This window comes from Motacilla alba, chromosome 3, assembly GCF_015832195.1.
Source record: "Motacilla alba alba isolate MOTALB_02 chromosome 3, Motacilla_alba_V1.0_pri, whole genome shotgun sequence".
Lineage (NCBI taxonomy): Eukaryota > Metazoa > Chordata > Aves > Passeriformes > Motacillidae > Motacilla > Motacilla alba.
Window position 1 is genome coordinate 6,871,462 of NC_052018.1, and position 21,711 is coordinate 6,893,172.

Here is a 21,711-nt window from a genome sequence, read left to right on the forward strand (position 1 = left end):
TTCATGGGGGTGTTGAAAAGACACCTTGCAGTGCTGTGATGTATCAGTAATGGAAATGCTGCCATTTTAATTTATTCTTTATTTCCTGTTGCATTAAATCAATTTTTTTTAAAAAAGCTGCTTTAAAAATAGAAGGAATAATTGAATGAATGAATTGAAGGCTGAAGGATATTTTTCACTGTACCTTTCTTTTTTCCTGTATATATTTTTTTTCTAAAAAAAATCAATAAAGTATTCAGTTTTCTGTCCTTGCAAGCTTGTTCAATATTGGTTTTTATTTCTCTGTTTCTCATGGTACATGCCACTTATGTTCATGCAAGCTTGGGGAGACCAGCAGTTTCTTAGTTTTCTTCAATCAGTGAAACACTTTCCAAACTGTGGGTTTTTTTCCTCTGAGATTCCTGAAAAAATTGTTCAACAACTTGAATCTTTGAGTCTCATCTCTTCACTAAGCCTGAACTCGCTCATGAGACGGTTCACAATGTTCAACTACATCCTTAGCCTGGCCTGGCACAACCAAAATCTTCTAAAACTCCTCAGTTTTGTGGTTTGCCTGGGGATATTTTTGTACTATTTTTGTTAGTGAACTTCTTTTCCAGCCATCTATGAATCCTTACTGTGCCAAGATTTTCACTCACATGTGGTTTTTTTTTGCTGGGATTTTGCCATATGTAGTAAGACTGAATCTTACCAAATATGAGCAAGTCCAAGGTTTAAAGCTACTGGACAAGGACTGTGGTTAAAAAAAATAACACTCTCACTACTTTTCTTATTTTGCTGCTAAGATTTTAGTGCCCTGACTACTTTGCTACTTGAGCAAGGAAAGCAGGTCAGGACCAGTCAGTAAGACCAGTTAAGATGGGAGCTAAGATGAGGACAACATCATTGATCTGTTACTAACAATGGCAATGTCACCACCTGCAATAAACTGGGGAATAAACTCAGTTTCCTCCCATTGCCATCTTTCATGAGTTGCTAGCCATGATTTCTGCAAACTCTTTCCTAGAGATATGTGACATGCCCCAGAAGGACTTTGATCTATATTTCACATTTACTGGTTTTTGACTCTGTAGCAACTATCAAAGTCCTCTTTAAAGCAACTACTGTTTGGAGAACCATGTTCCTGCTCTCTCCTAGTGCCAAGGGCTCTGGATGGTGCTCTGAATTACACTCACCTTTTCCTTCTTTTCCACCTGCGCCTTTTCCATGTCCTGCCCATCCTGAGTTATGCTGATGTCTTTGTCCCTCACTAAATGCTGATGTTTATTGCTCTGCTCCATGCTGATGTGAATGACTGGAGGTGAAAAGGACACCAGGTGTCCCCTGCCCTCAGGACTTAACACCTACAAAGCAGGCAGCTACCTTGGGCTCTTCCCCAGGCTTGTCGGGCAGCAGCACAGGGGTGGTTTTGGGAGCCCAGAGCTCCACATCCCAAGAGCTTTCCTAGTGTCTGCAGCTGTTTTGGCACACACTGACAGTCTGCAAGACTGAATTTCTTACCTAGAGTGAATTTTCTCTTTGGAAAATCATATACTTTTCACCTTTCTCTGCCAGGGTTCTTCACCCCCTGAGTAAAACATGGCATTAGCGATGTGCATGTTCTGCAGAGCAGCCTCCAACCAGCTGAGCACAAAGCTCTGTGCTCCTGCTAATCCTGCAGTGAACTGGCCTCAAGTCACTTGCCACACAGTGTCTTTGGTGATGCACCCTGGATTTTGGGTCAGTTAGAAAGTCCCTTTCTGGAGTTTCATGATTCTTCCCTTTGCATGCAGCACTTTTGGGTGGAAGGACCTGAGTGTGCCAAAAAAGGGAGAACTGACTGGAGCCAGTCTGTACCCAAAAACTGGGCTACTCCCACTTGTTTCATAAGGAAATAAGAAAACAAGTTACTTTTCTTTATTATGTAACCATGAGAGAGTGGTATCCAGCCTTACTGTGAGCCTCTGCCCTGGCTCAGAGGAATCTCAATATTTCTGGAAATCATTTGCTGCCTCTTATCTTCTTTTACCATTTTAGGAGAGAATCCTTTTTTTTTGTCTGTTACTGCTAGAACACAATCCTTCCACCTTTGGCAAACATAGAAAGACACCCATGAAATCATGACAATATTTTTTTAAATGAAACCAAAAGAATGTCATCATCTCTATTTATCTTTAATACTAAAATGTCAAGTGAAGTAATTTATTAAAATCTTTCAGTGACTTCTGCAGCCTCTTAATTCCTAGCCCCTGCCAGAAAGGTGATAGGGTAAGCGTTGAGTTACAAAACATCTAAAAATGTTTGCTGAAATATTCTTTTTATATTTGGGACTGGATTCAGTTTGCTGTGTTACCCAGGAAAGTGATTCTTGACCACAGCTGATGAAAGAGAACCGACTCTGAGGTGCAGCTGTATAGACTCAGAAATCTGCCTCAGTGAAGAAAATCGAGGATCAATCTCTGGATTTCATCTTTGCAAATTTCTTTTGCAGCCTTCAGATTTTATTTTGCTGCAGTGTAGATTGAAAGAGCTCCACTAAATGTAAAAATTGTCTGAGTTTGGGGTAGTGATGACGATTTACACATACACCTTTTTCCCATCCAGCCCAGTCTTATAAGTGCCTGGTGGTGCTGGTGAAGAAAAGTGAAATGCAATACTAAAAGAAGCTTTTATTACATCTGTGAAAGCAACTTTTAGTACTGCAGATCTTTTTCCTCTCTTACCAGAAAAGTAAGGATAACTTGATGAGAAAAAGCACCTTCAAGTCTAAAAGCATCCCCCGTTCTGTGGCGGGGGCATGCACAGGATTGCAGCAGTGCTGGCAGGAGGGACCCAGCAGCGTGTGACATGTGCTGTGACAGACTCTGCCTGGCTCTGGCTGAGCCCCTTCCTCTGCCTGCTGCACTCCCTCTGATGAGAGCTTCCCTTTGGGAAGCTGCCTGGCACAGGCAGAGGGGCAGGATGCTCCAGAGAGGGAATTGCACGGGGTGAGATGGATGATGGACAGCAGCACCACCAGGGAGAGAGAGACAGAGGGGGAGGAACAGCGCAGAATCCACAGTCAGGGAGTCCGGGATGGGAAGGGGGAGAAGGAGGGAGATTGGCTCGTACTGAGGAACAGAATGATTTTCCCCTCTCCTTCTTGAACTCTAAAACTTGAAACACCAAGAGCACTGTGGATTTATGCTTTTACAGATCACTGTGGTCCAGACTTTGAAATAAAAGGAGCTGTGGAGCTCTAGGGGGGATGCTCTATACAGAGTTCATTAAGGTAAGTCCTTTTTCTCCTCGTGTTCTGGCAAGGCACTGAAAGTGTGGGTATTTGCATGCAAGTGCAAAATGACAAAAAGATAAACTTCAGGGTGCTTACCTTACCTATTTTCACTGTATTCCTAATTTAGGGCTGTTTTCATATTATTTTTGCCCATTCTTAGTTTCTCAGAGAATTCTTTTGATTGCTACTCTATTTTTCTTCTCCTTTCTGTGGAATAAAATGTTTAATCATAGGAATGAATCTGTCAGGGTGCAGCCTTCTGAAATGTACCTAAGAAATTCAGAAAAAAAAATCCTGAAAGTTTTGATATTGCATGGTGTCCTTTATTCTTTTCTCTCCTCCATCCCTTCTGAAGGCATTGGAGTGTCCAGGCATGTGTGATATAACCAGGGATGATTTCTTGATGTAACAGGGCTGGCCAGTTTAATGCAGTTCTGAGAAATATTGTCCTTTTTGGACTGATGTTTCCATTAGTCTTTCTGAAATTCTGCCCAAATCTGGCACTGTCTTTATAACAGAATGAATTTGGAAGAGAACTGATCATTTGTGTCTTTAGGCAATACCAGGGGCCTAAAACATCGATTTATTCGATACTGATTATATTATTGGTATTGATTTTATGCTGATCATTGGTTAATTTCAAAGTAAGAAATTAAAATTTGCATCCCAAAACATTTCCTTACAACAAGAAGGTATTTGCAGAAACTTTGCTCACAGACAGAAGGGAACTGACTGGAGCTGTGCAACTCCAGGTCAGCACAGGGTTGTGATGGCATTTTGCACCAAAGAAAAAATGCAATTCTTTGTATTTAGCAGAACTCTTAAGCTTCATTTAATAATAAAATACCATTGAAGTAGTCACCTGAGAATCAGGCATCAGCAAATCCTTGTATTTACATGCATTTGGAGGAAGTTTCTTTGCTGAGCTGGATGCAGGCACCCTCTCTGTGTGCCTGCCTGCACCCCAGTTTGCAGTGCTGAACATCCTCAATAGTAAACAGCCAGCAAAAGAACAGTTTTAATGTCAGGGTCAGCCTGTAACAAGAACAGAGATCCAGCAGAGAGAGAGAAAGTTGCATTCCCAGGCCCTGACTCGTTACATGACTGCACGTAGATGACTAAGCCGCTGTAATTAAGTTTACGAGCTGGAAAATAGTCGTGTATTTAGTTACTCCAAGCCTTATGTTTGACATGAGAAAGGATCAGATGAGATTTCATGAGTTGGTCTGCCAGGAAACCACTTGTTTGTCGCTGGGACAGAGCCAGGTGTTTGTGTGCCTCCAGGACGTTTGTTTAGTGGACAAATGGACAGTGGTTGCAAAGCAGAGCGACAGGATTTCCTCTGCAATAGGAAAATTCTATGGAAAAATGCTTCAGGAGCCTGAACCAAAATTTCAGATGCTGTATCTTGTGATCTGGCAGTGCCTTTCTGTTCTTCATCTGGTCTTGTTTTCATGGCTTTTCCTTGTTGCTTGCTCTCCAGTGGTGCTACAATTGGGTACCGTTTTCTCTTGGTTAAAAGACCACTTGCTGGGTTACTGAGATCATTTTTTGCTCCTGTCTAAACGATGCTTGGCTGTGACTGCTTTCCATTTTTGTCTAGAAAGCCTCTGCTGATTATGTAGCTCCCACATTTGAGTGGCACATGCTTTTTTCACGTCAGCCTGAGGGGAGCAGGAGTGTGAAATGCTGTGCTGTCACTACCATAGAAAGATTCAATAAAACCTTTACAGCCTCTCCAGATGCTGTGAAATGTCTGCCTCTGGTTTCTTAAGCTTTCTTTTGGCTCAGGTCTACAGAGACAGCCAGGTTCCCTCTGCAAGATGAGGAGAGGGGTAGGGCCAGATATTTGTCGCGTTACTTTGCTGCAGCAGGTTCACAGCGTTGATCTGGTCACTCCCAGGACCCCCAGGAAAAATATTGCAAGAAAATATGGCCCTTTCTGCCCCAGACAAGAGCAGAGGTGGGTGCCATGAGATTCATGATCAAGGTGAGCTCAAACATGGATGTAAAGAAATTCTGCTGAGTCAGAGGGATCCCTGGGAATACAGTGGGAACACAGATCTCCTCATGGACAGGCTATCATCACTGAGGAACTTTGCAGAGAGGGATCAGATCTTGTTGCAGGGTTGTTGCCTAAGATGCTTTGCAGTTAGGTTGGGTTTATGGGCTAAAGCAGCAGTAAATCTCTGTGGTTGTTTATCAAACTTTTACCTTCACATGGTTCTTAATTTTAATATCCCAGATTGAGCTGTTTTCAGTGCTTCTATTCACCAGAAAAAAATAATGTTTGGGTTTGAATTTAGGTTCCTGTGAGTTTATCTTACTGCCTTCCACTCACCTTCTTGTACTTAAACCTCTTGCAATTCATGCATATTTTGTGGTATATTATCATGGTGAATTTAATTTTTTTTTGAAGTCATTAAAAGCACTTTTGATGCCCCATTCTTGCCAAGTCAATATTCTTCTACCCTTCTCCATGCATGTTACCTGTTCAAGGCACTTGAATTTCCCTTTGTTGCACACAGCCCTGTTCATAATCCATTTTGCATTTACAAGGCTTTTATCAAGGCTGAATTCAGCAGATTATTGGATCTGCACTAATTATACCCCTAAAATACTGAAGTGAATCCCTAACATTATTCTTCCCCAAAAAGATCTACCTGTATTAAGGATTTGGGAGGAAAATGAGTCTCTCTGACCTAATGATGTAAATTGTTTTGAAGAGTGTGATCTCAAGTTTCTTTCTTTGAAAATTTTGATTAACCTCAGGAAAAATTTACCTTGGGAGGATGTGAAATTTCCATCGTTAGGAACAGACTGGACACTCATCTGTAACAACAAAACCAGGATTTAACCTGCTGTGAAATCAGATAAAGTTTGAAAGAAGTATTCAATGATTTGCATGCCCCAGCATCTCCAGATTCTGTTCCTGGACAAAAATATGTGTATATGGCCATTTTCAGGGGTATTAGCAGGCCAGAGAGCAATATTTGTTGTTTTATTGAGCTACGGGAAAACAAACCTGCAAATAAATGGAGTAATTTGGATGACTTCATGCTTGTGGATGTTGTTAGGTGTCCTCTGGATATTGAGAACTAACTGTATAAATTTTGAAAACAATAATGCTTTTGGTTTTTCACATCAAACATTAAAAATATATCAGGCTGCTGAGACTAATCTGAAATTTCAGTTTTGATCTCTTTATAGTAAATAAATCAGTTTTCTTCTGAAGATGCTACCCTGGGGAAAAGAAAAGCCCACAACTTCAGATCTCAGAGTATATCTGCAAAATCTTAGTCTGTTAGAGCTAAGAACTTCATTTGTACTTCATTGTACCTCCCCATCCCTTAGGATGCCTTGTGGTTCAAAATAATTTTCCAAACCAGGAGAACACATTATTCTTGCTTGGATCACAGACTTGGGAGCCATTGCACCAGAACACATCAGTCCATTGGTCCACACTCCCCTGTAGATGCCAATTCCCTCTGCTCTTCTTTGGGGGGAAGAGATTTAGCAATTTGCTGCAAATTCCACATCAAGCAGAAGAAGGGAAGAGACTTGGCAGGGCCCAGGGGGTTGCTCTGTGCTTGGTCCTCCAGACTTTTCTGCTCCCTCAGAAGGTTAGGGGATTGTAAGAATTTCTTTCAGAAGATGGGAAAACAGGCACAGCAGGATGGAAATGTGGGTGTGCCAAAGTCTTGGTGTCTGATGAAACATGAATGGACAAAACCCCAGCCAGGACAGGCTGTGTCAGTGGTTTAGAGGTGCTGAGGCAGCAGTTACCTGAAGTTCCCACCTTCTCCAGGTGATGTTGCAGAGGGATAGGGGACCTAAAGGCCTCACTGGCTGGGCCATGGAAAATCTATTGCTGGGCCTGCTGTGATCCAGCCACGGAGGGATCTGCAAAACCCTGAAACCAAATGTCAGTGCCAGATAAATACTGGAAAGAAACCAACTGGGGCAGGGTTAGATTGGTTTTCAGGAAGGAATTCTTTACTATGAGGGTGGTCAGGCCCTGGCACAGGTTGTCCAGAGAAGCTGTGGCTGCCCCATCCCTGGAAGCATCCCAGTCTGGGTTGGATGGATCTCTGAGCAACCTGGGCTAATGGATGGTCTCCCTGCCCCATGGCCGGGCTGGAACAAGATGCTCTCTAAGCTCCCTTCCAACCCAGACCACTCTATTCTGTGATTCTGTGATAAATGACATGTCCTTTTGGTTGCTGTCACTCATCTCCTGCAAAACATCATGCTTTTGGCAACTCTGTGTGAAAATTCCCCAGATTTGCCGAAACCTTAGAAAAAACATCAGGTGTTTTGTAGCAACAACCAAGATTTTTTCCCCCTCTCCTTCTGTGCCCTCCCTACAGGAGGAAGAGGTCAGGAAGGTAACCATTGTTATGTGGTGACTTCTATCCTGAAGGAGGTGGGGATGGGGTGTCCTGGCCTTTGTCAGGGTGAGAACAGCTTGGCCAAGGCATGAAGGACAGGTTGAAACACCCCCAGTGAGAGATGAGGAGAGAGCAGGGAACAAAACTGATGTAGGGCTGGCCAAGCTGCATTGATTAGGCCAAACAAGAAACCTCAAATCTTTTTTTTTTTTCTTTAATCTCAGAAGTTTTGAGGCTTGATATTGAAATTTTATAGTGTCTGAGTCAGGAGTTTGTATCTCTTGAGGTTTGCTGTAGTGGAACTGTTCCATTTTAAAGAATATATTATTTAAAAGTGGAATTGTTTGTGTATTAATTAAAGATGAGTGTCTGCAGCACTGATATAAGCCTGAACCCATTTCTAATAATCAGAGTGAGTTGGTTTCTTTTGTTGTGGTTTTAAATCTGTTTTCACAGGCACTGGAGGCCTTCCAGCACAGAATGTGCTGGAAGGAGGGTCAGCAGAATGGCTGGATGGCAGCCTGTGGGGCTGTGCTCTCTGCCCCCAGCTTTGGACAGCAGAAACAGACCAATGTGGAATCTTTTGGTCTTCTGAGGCAGCAAAACCAAAACCAAACCAGTCCTTGATAACTGGATTTTTTTTCCCAGGGCTTGTCCAAGTGTGCCTACCACACTGCATGAAGCACTGATGTCACAAAATACCTTTTGGGAGCCTGGGTTTTCATCTATGGTTATTAACCAGAATCAAGGAATCAGTTATAAACAGGGTTATCATTCTCTCTCTCTTTTTTTTTTTGGTTTTTTTTTTTTTGTTTGTTTTTTTTTGTTTTGTTTTGTTTTTTTGGTTTTTTTTTTGTTTGTTTGTTTTTTCTATTTTCTTTTTAGGCTTGAAAAGTGTACAGCCTTGGTAAAATGAAGGTCCTCAACAGCAGCTGTTTTGCTCTGCAGATCCACTGCTGTGGGTCTGTGCTACCTAGGAAGGTGAAATTAGCTGCAGACAATAAATTATTATTTTTAGAGATTATTGCAGGTTTTTCAAAGCCCAGTGATAGGTCCTGCTGCATAGTCTTGAAACTGAAAAGAAATAGAAGCTCCTAACCAGGGCTTTATTTAAAATAGCTGAGTGTTTAGCCTGAGATGGGGACCACACAACAGAGGGCGGTGAGGAGCTGGTTTCTGGAGAAGCTGTGGCTGCTCTGTCCTTGGAAGTGTTCAAGGCCAGGTTGGACAGAGCTTGGAGTCACCTAGGATAGAGGAAGGTGTTCCTGCTCATGGCAGGGGGGTTGGAATGGAATAATCTTTGAAGGTCCCTTCCAACCCAAACCATTCTGTGATTCTGTGGTCTGAGTGTGGCTTTTCTCTCACCCCTGCCCTTCCAGTGCTCCTGTGGGACGTTGCATTAGGTTGTTTGGGCAGATCTTCTGTGACAGGTATGCATGAAGTGTTTTCCTGGTATCAATAGACCAAAAGTTGTTGTATTAAAAGCTGTCTCTTTTTCTGTTGGGTGAGAAACATGAGACATACCAAATTTACTGGTTCATATCATTATTAACACAAATGCAGCAGTAGGATGTGATGTGATGGAGCACAGTGCACACCTGAAATGTAGAAAAGGTTCATCTTTTAATTTAGTGCATTCAAAGTGATGATTCCTCTTCAACAGGTGGGAGTGAAACCACTGTAAAATAACCAGCAGCCTGGTGGTTGAACAAGCCTACCGAGGACAAAAGACAGATTTCCAGTCCATAGCTTGAATCTTCAGGATTTAGTCCTTAAGTGAGATGAAACAAAGCCCATTTTTCTTAAAAGTATCTCTTTTACTACACTAGGAGATTAAAAAAAAAAAAAAAAAAGAAGAAGAAGAAGAAAAAAGAAAATAGAAAGGGTGATGTGCTGTAGCTGCTTTGAGATAAGATTTCTGATCCTTGTTATTTATGTCCCTAAATAGAGTGGCTGTTGGACTATTGGGAAGTACTTGGCTAAGGATGTGTGTCACAGATGTGAGTTTTGAGTCACCAGGCTCTGTCAGCAGTGCCCCAGACAGGATGGTGTGACAGGACAGGCAATGACCACTGGGATCTCTGCCTGTGCTTCCACAGCCCCAGTCTGTGAAAGGAGCTCCTAAAATACTCAGGGGAAGTTTAGGATAAACAGGACACTTGACAGTGTGAGCTGGGATTCAGCAGGCACTGAGAGCAAACTAACTTTGCTGTGGACATACTGAGAATGTAATTGGACAAATTAGGAGATAATTACCTTTTTTTCCTCTTAAAAAGATAATATTTGCTGTCATTAATTTGTCGTTTTAGCTTTTGTCTTTTACTGACTCAGATAAAATTATTAATACTTTTATTGCTTTTAACATAAGAGAGCAGACAATTATTTTCTTAATTAACACATTGATAGTGTTATCACTTTAGCTGTATTGATCTTTCAACTGAGCCCTACTGTCTATTTCTTTGGGGTGACTCTGGGTCCATGGACATCTTAGGTTTCACTTTGCCATTTATTCCCTGCCATTAATCTGCTTTTACAAATAATTGCTACACTTGTCTGTGGGCCATCTCTTTGGAAATAATGTTTGACTTCTTGTGCTCTCTTGTCAAGTACATTAAAGCATCCCTGCCACAGTAACTACCACAGAGGATTTTGACAGCATCTGAGAATAATTCAGTTTCTGGGATTCCTATGGCACTCACTACACGCTGCTGTTTCCCATATTAAATAACTTTTGTCATTTTGTCATCAAGCTACAACATGCTTTTAGTTTTTTCAGATTGTTTTTAATGGTTGGCATTAATATTTCCTTCATTTGCCCGCAAATTTACAGAAAAGCTTTCCCCACTTCACACAAGTTTGCCTGTCATACATAAATTGGGTACATCCACTTTTGGCTGGCTAACATAGGTGCAGTGACTTTTTTTTTTCATTAATTTAGATCAATTACTAATTAAGATTTCTTACTCGTTTAGATTCTTACTAGTGTAGATTAGGGAGACTACAGATTTTGCTACTATGTACCTATATTTGTCTAAACCCCATGTAACAGGGCACAAGAATTTGAAGCTGGGTTGCTACACCTCTCGTTTGTAGCTTCCCAAAATGTTTTAGGGGTTCCCAGGAACTTGCAAGCAATGAGAATTGGTACAAGCATGGAACACTTGTGTTTCTATTAAAATAACATTTTATAGTCCCTGTTGCTGATCATTGACTTTCAGGAGCTGTGTATCAGATGATTTACAACCTTTATCAGGCATTTAATACTGGGATACCTTATAAAACACAAGTATAAAGAAAAACAACAGAGTTGGCAGTCCAAATCTTGGTTCCTGAAATAATGCATTTGTGAAAATGTACATCCCCTACGTTTGCTAGGCTTTACCTCCCAGTATGAAAGTTATTCCTCTCCGCATTTTTTTACTCAGTATTTAGACTCTAGATGCTGATGAGGGTTATGGCTTTTCTTGACTTGGAATTAGAAGAGGACTAATTATCAGCCCTGTTAATTACACACTTTTCTGTCTTATGCACTCTAAAAGTGAGATTGATTCTGAAATAAAGCTTTCTTTTGGGCGGCACTGTTTATTCCTGTCTAATCAGGATGATGAACATCTTTAAAAGCCATAATCAAGTATTAACTCCCTGCACTAACAATTTTTGTGTAAATCAAGTAGAGTTGTTTTTTATTTTCTTAAATCTGAAACTTATTCTTAATTCACCAGACAGGATTTAAAATAATAAGAAAAGTTTGTCTACAAACTTGGAAGTTAGACATTAATTTCCCTTTATTTTTGTTGAAAATTTTCAAGAAATAATGTGTTGTCTCTGCTTAAAGCTGAGAGAAAGTGTTTCTTTTTCAGCAACTGGAGAGGCTAGTTTGTCATAACATTAACATTTGCAAGCAGGTAAACAACTTATATCAAGTGAAGCAGCAAAATTTTCCATATCTAGGTGGACCACAGAGGGCTTTCTCCTGTCCCAAGGCTGTGATTTGTCTGGCAAACCTGCACCTTTGCTTTAAGGCAGATTAGAAAACCCAGTGTCTGCACTTCTGGCTGGGTTTAGCATACACAGAAGTTGAAATTTCCTATTTAAAGCTACTTTGTTTGTCTGCTTAGACGTAGCAAAATATTGTCCTTGTGAGCCACCTGACACTGACCGGAGTGGGAGATTCTGCTGTGGCTCAAAGGAGGAACATGCCCTTAAACACTCTGATATCTGCATAAAACCCAAATTGTGCTGACAGGTCCCAGATGTGCTTTTCCATTTGCATTGCTTCAGCCACCCACATGGCTCAAATGTTGCAGCCACAGAGGGACCCTGCAAGCTGGGGGACAGAAAAGCATCGGGATCCTTTTAAAGGCCAGGTGGAACCTGGATCAAGACCTGTGGCTTTGATAGGATGGACAGGATGATCCTGATTATTCCCCAGATTCATGCTTTAGTCCATCCTTTTGTACAAGACAAGGTCTTTTCAGACTGTCCAGGCTGTGGTACCAAGGTACCTGATCCAAATCTAAATGGTTGCTCTGCTGTCTGGAATAGTGAATATTTTTGTTTTAAAAATATTTTTAAAATTAATCAGCCTAATTTTTTTAAAATTAAAAGAAAAACCCAAAAGACAAATGAGGCTGCTGAACTTTAAATAGTTAACGATGCATGGAACCACATGCCTGGATGATTTTTGTTCTCTACTCTAGAGTAGCAGTGTGCCTTCATGGCTCAATCCCCTTCTGTAAAATCTTTCTTTTTTCACTTTTCCAAAGCTAGAAGGACAATAGGGAGAGGGTTGTGAGTGCTTCAGGTGTACATGACCACACAGGTCTATTATTGACAAGACTGCCTGTCTTCAAGATGCAGAAGAGAGAGCAAATGGGTAAAATAAAGAAATCCTTGTTTCTCATTTAGTCTCCCTCCAAGCTGGACTCTTGAGGGGAAAGATTTAGATCTTCACAGCTTGTCCCAGGTTCCACAGCAAAAGTTATGGAAGCCCTGAGTCAAGTGTTAAGTTCATGAGTGCCATTCCTGCTCCAGCAAGCACCAGCAACAGGAATTGGGGCGTCTGAATGTCCTAAACAGCTCCTGGCTGGGTGGTTTCAAACATGGCAGAAATGTTATTGTCTTATGCAGGAGTTCCTTACTTTACACCCCTTCAGTTGTCCTGGAGGGATGATTTTCATGGGTGTTTGCCAGATTCCCATTTTCCCCTACCAGGGTTCCCTTTATTTATATTAACATGTTTCACCTCAATAACCCATTTCCACACAAAAGAAAATGGAAAGAAAACCCAACAAGCCTTCCTAGATGACTCTGCTATTTAGCTATTTAATTTAATCTGCTGCTTCACAATTCCAATGGCCAGTTGTTGTTTATAACTGTGGCCATGACAAGTTATTTGCATTGGAACACAACACCTAAGGAACTCTAAGGAGAATTTATGGATGTAATTTTTCACTTAGCTGTAAAATTTGCAGAGCTGCCATCTGCAGACCTAGTGCCCCTCAGGACACAAAGAAACTGCTGGGACTATCTTGCAGTTAATTCCCAGTCCCTTGGCATTGTGAGAAGCATGTGTACAGACAAAGACAAGTAGCACAGACCCAGCTCCAGCTTTCCTCCAGTCCTGTCTCTGGTCATGAGAAGGAGCAGATCAGCCCCTGCCCCTCCTCTTCCCTTCACGAGGATGTTAAAGACCCCAGTGAGGTCTCCCCTCAGTCTCCTCTTCTCCAGGCTGAACAGACCACATCACCTCAGCTGCTCCTCAAAGGCTTCTCCTCCAGACCCTTCACCATCCTCATGGCCTCCTCTGGACACTCTCCAACAGCTCAATGCCTTTTTCCTGTTGGGGTCCCATGCAAATAATGATGTTCTTGGATAAAGTAAGTTATGACCCAAATCATGGCATGATGCTTTATGCAAGTTTGAATGGCATCCTGAAATGCCCTGGGAAGTGTCAGGGCAGAATTGAAAATGGGAGGATGAATCCTGTGTGTGAACAAAAATATCTTCACATTTTCTAACAGCAGGTGTGATCTGTTGCAAACTCTGTTCTTTTGTTTTTCAGGCACTTCACTGGGCATGAGTGGGATGGCAACAGATCACAACAATTCTTCCCAGGAAGAACACATCCCACACTATCTTCAAAAGGAAGATCCCTTTGCATCAAAGCTCTCTAGAGAAGCTGACATCATAGCTGGCTTTTATTTGACAATAATTGGTAATTTTGTATCTGGTCTTTGAAATATGACTGTGCTGCTGCATCCTTGCAGCTCTCAGAAAAGAGGCAGAAACTGCTGTTCATTAGATGTGTAATTACACATTTTTTCATGCTAGAAAAAAAAATCTGGGAGGAAGGTGTTAGAAATATGGTGCCAACAGTTAATATCAGCAGATAATGCTGCTGCAGGTAGCCAAAAGTGACTAGCAGTAGATGTTCTGGAAAAAAGTGAAGAAATACTCATTGTTTTTAATAAGATATAGATTGCTATTCAGCAGTTTAATTTGTCCCTGGGCGGAATAGGGTTTCCCTCACTATGCATTGTGGGTTTTATGGCCTGTTTTCACAGCCTGAACACCCTGAGATGTGTTCATGTGACCCTCCCTCAGCTCCTGGCATCATCTGTCCTCTGTTACACATCATATTGAGCAATATTTTCTGCCTAGCACCCTCCCCATCCTTTTGTGTTGGAGTCCTTTACAAGGTTCAAAGTGACCCTGCAAGCAGAATAAATACAATTATCTATTGGTTAGTGCACACTCATGATAGCTGGGACTGATTTTAAAGTATTCACATGCCAAGGAGTTATCATTCAGCAGGAAAATGCTGGTTTCTATTTCTTCTAGGGATAAACTGGACCTTATTCTTGATAATTTGCCTTCTTTACTTTGTGGAGGAGGGCAGAATTATGTTTTTTGTATCCGTATTTGCCTCAACACCTGAGGGAATGGCATGAAGCTGAGTAAGGGAGGTTTAGGTTGGATATTAGGGAAAGGTTCCTCCCCTAAAGGGTGGTTGGGTGCTAGAACAGCTCCCCAGGGCCGTGGTCACAGCACCAAGCCCGACAGAACTCAAGAAATGTTTGGGCAAAGCTCACAGGCACAGGGTGGGATTCTTGGAATTGTCCTCTACAGGGTCAGGAGCTGGACTTTGATGATACATGTGGGTCCTTTTCATCTCAGGATATTCCATATTCTATTCTATTCTATTCTATTCTATTCTATTCTATTCTATTCTATTCCATTCCATTCCATTCCATTCCATTATTCGTCATATATTTTTAGTTCCTTTATGCTTTATGGTCTTACTTCATGCAGGTTCCCACAGCTCAACAGCAATTTTCTCACTAAAACTGGTCTGAGGACAGAACTGTTCTACAAAACACCTTGGCTCCAGGTGTCAGATGCCTGAAGACAAGGCTGGGCACAGGGTGTACAGTGATTCCTTGACATTTATTTCAGTTTTGATTCATTGTCTTGTTCAATGAGTTGTGCACAAAATACCAAGGTCTGTCAGTCATTCCTACCTTTGTGTTTGTTATTCACTGCTTTACATCCCCCCCTCCTACTCTGTCTTACTGCTTTTCCTCTGACTGATCTAAGTAATGTAATCATTTCCATAGTGGAGGGAGCAAGAGTTTTTATTATTATTTCCCCTCTATTTATATTTCTGTTTATTTCTCATTTCTCTTCTGCTTATGTCTTTATTGAAAAAAGAATTCAGAGCAGCAGAGGTGAGAGGTGAGGCTGTATCTTGGTGCTGTTCTTGGCGCTCATGCACTGCTTTGTAGGTATCCTCACTTTTCATACATATATTTTTTTCTGTTGCTCTGCAGACAGAAGTTTTCATTGAACTGTACAAAACAACTCCCTCTTTGGGTCTTTTTCACTTGGTTAAGTAAACTTAGCTTTGATCCCAGGAATTATGTCTGATGGATGAATCTTCCCACTTTGTTGCCTTGTTATATTCACTGTATTTAGTGTAGATTTATCCTGTTCCAAAAATTACCCCTGTCAGGTGTGAAACATCTTGAAAAGCACAGGCCTAATCAAATTAAGGCAAGGAACAAGAATCAAAAAGTCCCGGTGAAAAGCCAAAAGCCAACCACAAAGGCACAGAGCAATTTTGTGCGCAATGTGAGGAAAGTGAAATTATAATTTTAAAAGGTCTCATAATCATTTTGATATGGGACTTGTGAACTCATTGTATCCAGTGGCCTGGGTCAGGGTAGCTCTGCTGCTCCTGTATGTTTCTGTACCCATCATATCCCACATTTAGCTCTAAATTCACTTAATTTTTGAAGTATATGTTTTGAAATGCATTTTACTTGGTTAATTGCTTTGCCCTTGAGTGCATAACAAAGTTCACTAGTGGCTTTTATTAGAGCTAAGTATGGTCTTCCCATATCCACAGAAGTGCTGTATTTGCAGATTCCTTGGATCTATAGAATAAAGATATAAGGAAAAATTCTTCCCTGAAAGAATGGTTGAGCAGAGGAATGGGCTGCCCAGGGAATGGCGAAATCTTTAGCCCTGGCAGTGTTCAGAAAATGAGAGGAGGTGGCACTTTGTGGTGTGGTTTGGTGGGTATGGTGGTGCTCAGTAAAAAGTTGGACTTGATCATCTTGGAGGTCTTTTCCAACTTAAATGATTTCATGATTCCTTGCCTGTGATTTTTTTTATTATGACTTGTGATTCAGACTTAACCTGTCACATTTTTCCACTGAACTGCATTCCCTACTCTGCAAGAAATTGTGGCCCCTCCTGAGGATGGCTGTGGGGACATCCTGACAGCAGGGACAGGAAAGCAGGAGGTGGGAAGCCAGGACAGTTTTTGTGCATCTTTTTGCACTTGAGCTGTGTAAGGTGCAAGTGAGTTTAAAATTTCTTTCAAAAAGGAGAAGAAGCTGAACAGTGAGTGAACAAGGCTGGATCTTAACAGGAAACCCTGCAGAGGTTTTAGGGTCAGGCTGGGTGTACAGCTGAAGTATTCCAGTTTGAAATAGTAAAATAATTCTTTTTTTTTGTCTTTGAAGAAAATCAGGAGTCTTGACTAGTTTGATAAATTCTATGTAAGTGCATGATCCTTTGTCCTGAGTAGTTCATTTCCATGTGTAGCTTTCTAATTGTGTAGAAAAAAAATCAGACTATGCACATGGTTATGAGAATCCAATTCTTTTGTCTTTGTCACTTCCCCCACCAGCTTTTTCATCACTGCCTTGATTGATGCACTGTACAGCCAGGCAGGGTGACAAACACCTGAGGAGGGACCCGCTGGCTGCCAGCTCCTCTAAAACCCCTTGGCAATCACTATTGATTTACAAACTGTTGGGCACGCTTCCTCAGCCTGTTATGAAACAGCTTAATTGAAAACAAAATCCTGAACTATCTTTTTTTTTTTTTTTTAAATTTCATTCTCTCTGATGGTTTAGTGCTGCTGCCAAGTTGGAGAAGTGGAAGTTTATTTCTCCAGCTGGCTGCTTGTAAACACTTTCCCCTCTCGCTGCAGGTTGTGTGTCTCAGCCTGGCTCTGTCTCTGCAGGTGTCACTTTTTTAGATATCACATCCTTGGCTCTTTGTTTGTATATATGTAATTGTGCCACGGTGCCATGGACAGTTCTCCTGGAAAAGAGCCTTTTTTTATATCTGAAGAGTCTTTTTTCCCTGTTTCCAACCTACCAGAGCTCCAGCAAAGGCTTCAGCTGACTGCTGGGAAAGTAATTTCATAACAGGAGAAATGGAGCATTAGATGCCTCACCTAAGGAGATTACAGTGTTTTGATCAAGGAGTTAAAAAAAGATTCAGATAAGCAATTTTCAGATGCAGGGCATAGACAAAAGGCAACACAAATGATCAATGGACCCCTTCCAGCCATGGGATTAGGAGGTCAGTGGGCTGGGGCTCTCTGAAACATTGATAATAAGAATGAGCAGTGGTTTCAGAGCAGCTCAGCAACATCAGAGCTGCTTGGCTGATGGAGATGTCTCTCTAGACTGCCAGTCAGTTGAAAAAGATTCAGGAAAATGTCAAATGCTTTCAAAAGGTATTTCAAACTGGATGCTGGCACTCTAGTTATCCTAAATATCACTGGAGAGAAAAATGGCATTAAGAGAGAAAAGGATTAAAATATATGAAAAATGCTCACAGCATTGAGATTCATTCACTCAGCTGTGAGGCAGAAAATTACTTATATGACTACCTCTATCTGCCTATAATTCAGATTAAATTTACAGAGCCATAAGAGTAGGTTGTTCTTAGTGAATTTAATTCACTCAGGGTAAATAAAATTTGATGAGAAAAACTAAGGTCAATAATAGACCAGCTTCTGTTCTTCTGTTTATTTTGTAAGATAATACAGAAAACAATACTGTCAATATAAAAATAGAAAGTTTCCAATGTGGCACATTTAATACCAAAAAAAAAAAATCAAAATCAAAGTATTTTTATCCTGAGTTTAGTAAACTTTTAGTTCCTCATTCACTCATATTTCTGGATAAATAATTTGATTTTATCATCTGGGAAGCATTTCTCTCTCTGCCTCATGGATGTTCCCAGGTTGGGTTTCTTGATTTTGTGGGGACAAGGCACCCACCCTTACAAGGGGATTGTGCTATTGATGGACCAGAGTAAATAACAAAATACCCATTTAAATACTGAATGACCAAATTAATCACTAAATAAGCAAGTACCCATTTAATTACTGAACAACATTTCCTAAGATCTGGCCTGCCAGAAAATTCAGACAAGAATTATATGGTATTCAAAGGTACAGCATTTGCAGAGAGCAACATTGCTGGGGGCTGGAGGGTGCTGGGCCCTCTGGGAACAGAGATTGCCTCAGCAGAGCCCTGTGTACAAGGCAGCACAAAGGGTGACTCTGTTGACTCATAAACAGAGGAAAGCTGGGTTGTTCATGACTTTTTTTTTGGAGTAGTGTGAGGAGTTGGCCTCAGCAGGCAGCCAAGCACTCAGGACAGCACTCAGAGTGGGACAGGGAGGAAACAGGCAGAGAAAAAGCAGTGGAGGTGAAGACAGGGTGGGGATAAAGACAGGAGGATCCACTCCCACTTACAGCAGTGGGCAAACAGGCTCCTTGAGGGGAATAAATTCAGAATCATGGAGTCACAGAGTGGTTTGGGTTGGATGGACCTTAAAGATCATCTCGTTCCAGCTCTCATCATGTGGTTCCAACCCCCAAAGTTTAACGTTTATTTACCGATTTAGGTAGTGAGAAACAAAGGTGTACAAAGGTGTCAAACCTGAAATACTTATGGCAAACACCCTTCCTCACCCTTTAAACCTAAAATACTTCTGGAAAACGCCCTTCCTCACTTTTTCCTGGGCTGAACTTCTCTCCAGCATTTCCCTCAGTGCTGTAGGTCCTTTTCGTGAGGCAATGGCAGCACAGGCACTCTTTGCTCTTCACTCTTTTCTTCTGCACTTCGCTCCTTCTGACATGTCTCCCCTGATCTGGTGTGAGGCTCAGTGGGCCATGGTCCCTTCGGGATTTTCACCTTCTTGCTCCATGAGAAGGATGTTCTGTGCTGTCCTGTGTTTCCACAGCAAATCTTTCACTCTGACCTTAAACTCTTTAAAACATGAATTAGTGAAGACACATTTTCTTTAAGGGAACTGGAAACCCTATAATTTTCTGCACTGGTGTGATTAATTCCATGGCAGATGTTCCACTTGCAGTGCTGGTACCTGCAGGTCCTTGTGTGATGATATGGAGAAAAATATGTCTGCCAATATGAGAGGGATACCACACACTGAATTCCATCTGGAAGTTAAAATCAGATTAATCAGATTTATTTTATGATTTTTCTTTCTTATTATAGAAATAAATTTTAATGTAAGATTTAAGATTTGATAGTAATATATTAATTTAAATTAAACTGGAAATTTATCCCTTAACATCTGATTAGAGCATTTAATAAAGTTGAAATTGGTCAGATTCTGGTTCCTGTGATTACAGAGAGCTGAATTTCACTCTTGTGGCTGTTTAAACCTTTGAGTGAGAGCTGTCCTGGTCTGAGCAGAAGGATTCTGGAGTTTCTGTTGTGAGCATTCAGTCAATGTCTGTTCAGGCTCAGCTGGTGAAAGCAATGCCCTCCTGCAGAGGGGAAAACAGCATTTGCTGTGGGAGGGATGTGTCTGCAGTCGAGGTCTCTGTGAGCTGCACAGTGACAATGAGGGGATCACGTTTCAGGGTAAAATGCCCAGCCTTAGGGAACCACAGGTTCAGGCTGAAAATCTCAGGGAATTTCACAAGGAAGATGGAGTATTGCTGGTTTTGAGGATGAATCAAATTTGAATGTTATTCTGTTTTCCATTATTACAGGGATCCTTTCAACTCTGGGAAATGGGTATGTTATTTTTATGTCCTCAAAGCGAAAAAAGAAGCTGAGACCTGCTGAGATAATGACTGTTAATTTAGCAGTGTGTGATCTGGGCATTTCAGGTAATTTCATGGTTTTATTTTCCCTTGTTTTTACAATCTCACCATTCTGCCTGGCAGCAGCAAGAGACGTTCCTCTGGAAGTCATGGGAGCATCAAATGCCTTTTGCTGCAGATATTTCTGCTCTATTATTTGCATGTAAATAATAGGGGAGGATGGAAAAGCATGAACAACTTGATGGGAAGAAATGAACAGTACAGAGGAAAAATTAGGGTTGATTTTATTAAACAGGCAGAGCTTCTGTTCACCCCAGCACTGGGCAGGTCTCCAAAGGCAGCTTCCATGTGCACCCTGGCACAATAACCACAAAATAGCTCAGCATTACAGGTGCAGAAAATTATGTTTTCTTGCCATAAGGTGAAATAGAATGGATCCAAACGCCTCAAAAATACAAGTTTAGCCAAATAATTGGAAAATGCCAGTGGCCATAAGCCCATCAAAGCTAATACTTTTCTCTCCAGTGGCCATCCTCCTTTGTCTCTGGATCAAACATTTGTGTCAATCTGTGGAGTATGAGCCAACTGGGAGGATTTTTATTTCAACTCCACAGTCTAGATGTCCTGGCATTGGAGGAGGGAGCTTTGGAGAGGTTTATCCAAAGTTGCAGAGATTGTTGTTTTGGCTCTTGACATGAGACTGATCCAGCTGCTCACAGGGAAAGAGCTGGATGTCCTTTAGAAAAGGATATTTTGGATGGCAGATAATCCAATGCGTATCAGGACTCAGCCGACCATGGGATCTCCCCAGTACCATATGAATGGAATTTATTCCATTATTTATATTCCCATGCTTGCAGGTCATCTGTCCCCTGTGTGTTGTATACACTGAGACCTCTGCCCCCAGCTCCAGTGCACCCTTTTCCTACCCTTGTCTCTGCCAGATGCTTTTGCCCTCATCTAAACTCAAAAAATATCACTGAACAATATAAAATGGTGGCTCCCAGCCTCCCCAGACTGATGCTTTTTTCAACTCTCACAGCACAAGACCAAAGATCTGCTCATCCCTGCAGATTCCAGTGGTTTTGGTCAGTAAACATGGATTTCTGAAAGAAATACTAATTCAGTAGAAGAAAGACATTAGTATAAATATCACAGCTACCACACAGAGAAATCCCAATGATTTCTTTGGCATTCCTGTCATGGACACACTGCTTCCATCTCTCAACCCTTAGAAGTTAAGGAAAAACCCCACACTGGCTTTTCCCTCCTCTGTGATATTCCCATTTTCTTTGTGTTTTAAGAATCTGTATTATAAGGCTCATATTAGTCACTGCAATGAGGAGGAGTGCTTCAGGAGAATTTCCCCAGCTTTATATTCTGAATTTTGCCCAGAGAAGCTGTGGCTGCCCCATCCCTGGAAGTGTCCAAGGCTAGGTTGGATGGGGCTTGGAGCAACGTGGGCTAGTGGAAGGTGTCCCTGCCCATGGCAGAGAGACTAGAATGAGATGGACTTTAAGATCTCTTCTAGCCCAAAATATTCTGTGATTCTATGATTGGATGAATTTTAACCAGTACCTCCTAACCATAAAAACTGTCTCCCAGCCACTCAAACTACTGCTTGTTTGGGACCCCTCTTAGTGTGAGGGCTGGAAATGGTTATGGTCTGTTATGGT

At 41.5% G+C, this 21,711-nt stretch overlaps 1 protein-coding gene across 3 annotated transcripts in view; it reads left to right on the top strand.

Moving 5' to 3' along the window:
• Positions 1–2,894: 2,894 nt before the first annotated feature.
• Positions 2,895–21,711, top strand: part of LOC119699880 (opsin-5-like) — a 35,756-nt gene continuing 16,939 nt past the window's right edge. Inside the window, exons 1-4 of one of the 3 annotated variants that reach the window (XM_038133916.1) lie at positions 2,895–3,250; positions 8,530–8,625; positions 13,709–13,861; positions 19,982–20,101. In XM_038133916.1, the coding sequence (XP_037989844.1) occupies positions 13,723–13,861; positions 19,982–20,101 (259 nt within the window). In that variant the 5' untranslated portion in view covers positions 2,895–3,250; positions 8,530–8,625; positions 13,709–13,722. The remainder of the gene's footprint in view (positions 3,251–8,529; positions 8,626–13,708; positions 13,862–19,981; positions 20,102–21,711) is intronic. The other 2 variants (XM_038133915.1, XM_038133917.1) reach the window with 2 other exon arrangements.